Raw genomic sequence first — 4,850 nt, forward strand, 5'->3', positions numbered from 1 at the left:
GGTATAACTGTTAAACTTGTTTGCTTTTGCCTTTTAGGCTCCAGACCAGACCAGACCAGTGGTGATCGTGTATGACATGACATTACGTGTGTGGTGTCTGTGTGCACACCTGTCAACCATACATCTCTGACAATGTTGCTAGTAACATACTAACATACATTCTTACACACGTGCCCATATCTCAACATATCTGTGCACATACCATTTAACCATACTGAGACTTATCTGAGATCTACACTGAGACATTCTGAGAACTATATTGTTGTGTGAGGATTATACTCACTAACTATATGGAACATGTATACCTGTGAACAGTGACGGACTGGGATTAAGCATTTTCACCAACCAGCGGCCCACACGGGGACGCGCGTGCATGTGCCCGCAACACACAGATATAACTTCACATGCACGGACATAACACGTTTGTAGCCCCATTGGTGATGAACTCTTAACTTTAATATGCATAAAGACTGAACCAAAAACATGGATATATCAACGGAGTGTGCGAATAGCCTTGGCCACACAACTGGGCTATTTACACCCTGTTACATAACAACAAAAACATGTTGCTCGCGTGCCCAAAAAAACATGTTTTTTTCATCAGCAGAAAGTGAAGAATTCTGAACGGTTTCAGCACTAATATCTGTTCAAATTAAATTTGAGATGGAAAAGTTGTGTTTTATTTTCATAATCTTTGTTCAGTGAACACATACAACCGTCAGTTTGTTAGCTAACAGACATTTTGTGACTATAACGTTCAGGCCTATAAACTAAGTTTACCTGCAAACATCAACCTCTTGTGGAAGCAGATAGTGCAGTGGTCACAGGTAAGGGCTGGCACCTGGGAGACCCGGGTTTGATTCCTGTGTGATGCGTTTTGGCAGAGTGAGTGTGCTGTTGTACCAACGTCTCTGGAGAGAAGGCGCGCAAATTGAACAAGAAATCGGTTCTCAAACGGAAGTTTTGATTGCAACAATTAGCTAGTTCATGCACAAGGGTGTAAATAGCATTCAGTACTATAAACACCAGGGTACGAATACCATCCACTTCTAACTGTACATTGATGCAAACAGCATACCTTATTCAGAGTGTCTATTACACAGCTGAGCTATTCACCCTCACCTTCTGTATGCTATATTGCACAATACTGAATGCTCAGGTAAATAGTAAGTAGTTAACAAACTGTATACATCATTATTAATAAATGGCAGAAACAAACCAAATGCATGTAGCTGTCATGAGCCCTCTCACTCCACCGGGTTACCACCTTAATTGGTTTCCATTATCTTCCACTCTGCTCACCACTCTCTCTACTCAGCCTAACTAGCTCCACCTGTCCCTGCTCTGCTCTGCTCTAATTACTCTGCCAGCTGCGCTGCATTACCCACTAACCTCTCCCAGTATTTAAAGCCCTGTCTTTCAGCTCTCCTTTGTCAGATCGTCTGCAAAGCTCACACCTGGAACCTGTTTGCTCGCGCTTCTGGCGCACTCTTGTTTTGTGACCCCGGATCTGCCTGAGAAACAGCCCTAACCCGGTATTGAAGCGCTGACTTCACTCTATCTTCAGCCCAGAGCCCAGAGCGCACACAGTGAATGAGCTAGGACCTAAACCTTTGTGGATACTATACTAGCCTATATCAATGACTCTTGAGGAAGTTCACGGACAAGATAACTCTGAAACAACTGACAGGTAAGGCACTTGTTTAGAGGCATCATAGTGCAGCACAATAATGTATGCATTTAGCCTACAGCGCAATTGCTTACAATAGTGATTTAACTCGTTATTCTCTTTTCCACAGAATGCAGGTCATCGGTACTGCTTTGGAAGAGCTACTCGTTTCGGCGAAGAAACAAGATTGCTTGACAGTAGAGGTATACGAATCAGCAAAAGTCATGAATGTGTAAGTAAAGCAGCTAATATCTTCCTGGAACCTGATAAATATATTTGCTATATAGTTACATGACATGGTTATTTGAATCAGTTTCTAACCAAGTGTCATTGTCATTCAACAGTGATCCAGACAATGTTGCATACTGCGTGTTAGCGACTGACGAGGAGTACGAATGCGACATTGCCCTCCAGATTCACTTCACCCTCATCCAGGCTTTTTGCTTTGCCAACCACATCAACATCGTGAGGGTGAATGACATCGAGCGCCTTGCCTGTATTGTTGCCACTGACGAGTCGGAGGAACCTAAAGACGCTCACTGTATTCTTGTCACAGTAAACTTTGGCACCACTTCAGTTCCTGTTTAACCTACCATGCCATTTATGCTGCAGCTATTTATGCTCCAGCTATTTGAAGGTTAAGTTCGTGTTTAGGTCATGCTAATTCTTGATTGGAGATGCAGATCACATTGTGTGTAGGCAACAGGTCTTGTGGAAGAGACAAAATAAAAAAGACACATGATGTTAGAGTAAGCAATACAAATGAATGACAGTGTTTGAATCTGGTAGAAATAAGACAAGTGTTAAGTCTGTGTGGTAGGCTCTCAGAGAGGAGAGTCCTGATATCAGGCATAATACACAGAACAATGGCATGTTAATATTGTCAAAGAATATCATGACCTGCTCTGGCTGGATGCTGGTTACATGTTGCTCAGCCATGAGAGACAGATGATTGGAGATTCAGATCAGGGAGGTTGTAGGCAGCAGGACATGTTTTTTAAACAAATCCAAATAGAGAGAACACCTGACTCCTGATATCATAATGTCAAACAATATCAATACTTGCCTTGTTTATTTGCATGTGATGATGGATGCCTTCAGGGTTGTGATGTCTTGCAGGCTTCTTGTCAGAGAGGCAGAGAGAAGATATACCCAGTTTATTGTCTTTGGATGTGAAGATGGGTGGCTTACGGGCTGGCCAAGACAATTCAGTTACACTTCACCGAGTCTGGGACGAGAAACGGAATGCCTGAAGGCCCGACAGCCTACGGGAGCCCTCCTCCTCTTTCTCCAAGAGATGTTTTGAATGCTTTGGCAAGCAGGACTTCTTCATCTTGTGAAATAGTCCTGGTTGTGAGGAAAAGAGTCACATTTTGTTCCTCTCCATCCACTCCAATGGTGCAATGTTTTGGCCTGATGTTGGCATTGTCCTGGTTCTTTGTATACTGGATGGATCTGCCTGGAGTCTGCTTTCCAGGGTGGCAATCACAGCTTTTTCTTATATGCAGTGCTTTGGGTACTACGGCTGGTACCTTCCCCAGCAGACTCACAGCTGGTATCCTCCCCAGAATGTTCAGGGCTGGCATCTTCCCCAGATAGTGCGCTTCTGCTGTTGCGCTGGTATGGTTTCAGGTAGTCGGCCACATTTGCCTTTTCAACATCACCCAGGCCCTTGGCTTCCGTGTCAACGGCTCTGCATGCTACCTTGGCTGGTTACTGGCTTGAGGTTGTACTTTCGGTGCAACCGGGCCACGTCATTGGAGGCTTTGTGGATGGGTATCCCTGAGGTGGAAATGAAGAATCTTTCTTCCCCATTCATCACATCCTTATCATCCCTCTTGCGTTTCCTGGTGGTTCTCAGGTATGTTGGCCGCAGCAGTGTGTAGTACATATCAAACCACTGTTGGCAGAGGACAAAAGGGAATTGAGATTACATTCTGCTGTAACATGTTCTGTTCTGACCAGTTCTCAAAGGAAATGGAATGGGTCAGCTGTGTAGGCAGAACATCAGAGGAGGCAACAGAATAGCTTTGCTCTGTTTGAAAGCAAAGGCCAAAGCAGTAGTTAACCAAGGGGTTAACCAAGGGGTTAACTTACGCACTCCTCCTCCTCCGACAGGGCAAATGAGGCCACTTGCTGTGTTGCCGTCTTGTGCTCCTTCACCGAAATGACGAAACGGGATTCATGTTTTCATGAGGACATCACATTAATTAGTTAATGACCAAAATAACGGGAAAATGTACCAACTCAGACCAAAATGACAGAGAAAAACTCACAGGTGTCTTACCTATTAGTAATTAGAGACATTCCTACATGCATTTATCTCAGTGTATTGCTCCACATCTCCCCACATCTCTCTGTCATATGTGAATAGGTCATTGATTGTAACTGCTCATGTACTGCTCAGAGCTGATGTCACTGCTCATGTACAATTGCCCACTGGGCCACATGCTTTGTTTTGGTTAATGGCCCTCCTATTATTCTGGTTGATAGCTCTGTGATACTGTGTGAGTGTGTGTAGAAAGGCCTTCACACCATGCTTCCAAAATCAAATCTATCTTTTCTTCCATCACAGTTTGAATTTGAGAACCATGAAAGGTGTTTGCAGCTTGCGAACCAGCATGCAGCGTCTCCTACGGGGGTATTTTCAAAGTCCTTTCTGTGGATCCACAGGTGCGTGACCAGCTGAAGCAGAAACTGCTTCAGATGACCCTAGATCACGCACAGAAGCACCTGTGAAAGATGCTTGAATGATGCACATTTTAATGCACCTTATTGCTAAGGCTAATCTTTTTTTTAGTCTTACTTTCTTTTAGCATGTATTTTTTTTATCTTATCGTTAAAGGTAATCTTATTATCGTAATAGTTAAGCAGTATCTCATTTTTTATTGTGTCTTGTTGTTAGGGCCTACCTTATTTTTATCTTGTCTTATTTGTAAGTGTTATGTTATTGTTCATATATTTGTTAATAAACCTTGGTTTTATGTAAGTGTTGTCTGCTGTTGTGGTCGAAGACAAGTGAAATTACATGGAAAACTAGCGTGACATAATGCTCAAAGCGGCATTAAGTTATAAAAACAGATATTTATTAAGTTATTAAGATAGGCATATTATGGGCATAGTCTGTATAGCCAGACACAAATATGATAACCGCTGCCATACACTCTGGAATGTTGATGGC

At 43.0% G+C, this 4,850-nt stretch overlaps 1 protein-coding gene across 2 annotated transcripts; it reads left to right on the top strand.

Annotated features, from left to right (window-relative positions):
• Positions 1-1,434: 1,434 nt before the first annotated feature.
• Positions 1,435-4,446, top strand: LOC121694382 (growth arrest and DNA damage-inducible protein GADD45 gamma-like). 2 transcript variants are annotated; one of them, XM_042074532.1, is made up of 4 exons: positions 1,435-1,690; positions 1,800-1,901; positions 2,014-2,140; positions 4,245-4,446. In XM_042074532.1, the coding sequence occupies exons 1-4, from the start codon at positions 1,641-1,643 to the stop codon at positions 4,356-4,358; spliced, it is 393 nt and encodes a 130-aa protein (XP_041930466.1). In that variant the 5' UTR covers positions 1,435-1,640; the 3' UTR covers positions 4,359-4,446. The 2 variants fall into 2 exon arrangements, with proteins under 2 accessions (XP_041930466.1, XP_041930465.1); XM_042074531.1 differs by lacking the exon at positions 4,245-4,446 and having other exon boundaries at positions 2,014-2,604.
• The last annotated feature ends 404 nt before the right edge of the window (positions 4,447-4,850 follow it).

Source organism: Alosa sapidissima, chromosome 20 (assembly GCF_018492685.1).
Source record: "Alosa sapidissima isolate fAloSap1 chromosome 20, fAloSap1.pri, whole genome shotgun sequence".
NCBI classification, from domain to species: Eukaryota; Metazoa; Chordata; class Actinopteri; order Clupeiformes; family Clupeidae; genus Alosa; species Alosa sapidissima.

What these genes read in the sequence shown, in the direction of transcription:
- LOC121694382 (XM_042074531.1), top strand. Translation starts at nt 1,641, where the DNA reads ATGACTCTTGAGGAAGTTCACGGACAAGATAACTCTGAAACAACTGAC. An exon ending in AACTCTGAAACAACTGACAG is followed by an intron (nt 1,691 to 1,799) that starts GTAAGGCACTTG and finishes TCTTTTCCACAG; the next exon opens with AATGCAGGTCATCGGTACTG. An exon ending in TCAGCAAAAGTCATGAATGT is followed by an intron (nt 1,902 to 2,013) that starts GTAAGTAAAGCA and finishes GTCATTCAACAG; the next exon opens with TGATCCAGACAATGTTGCAT.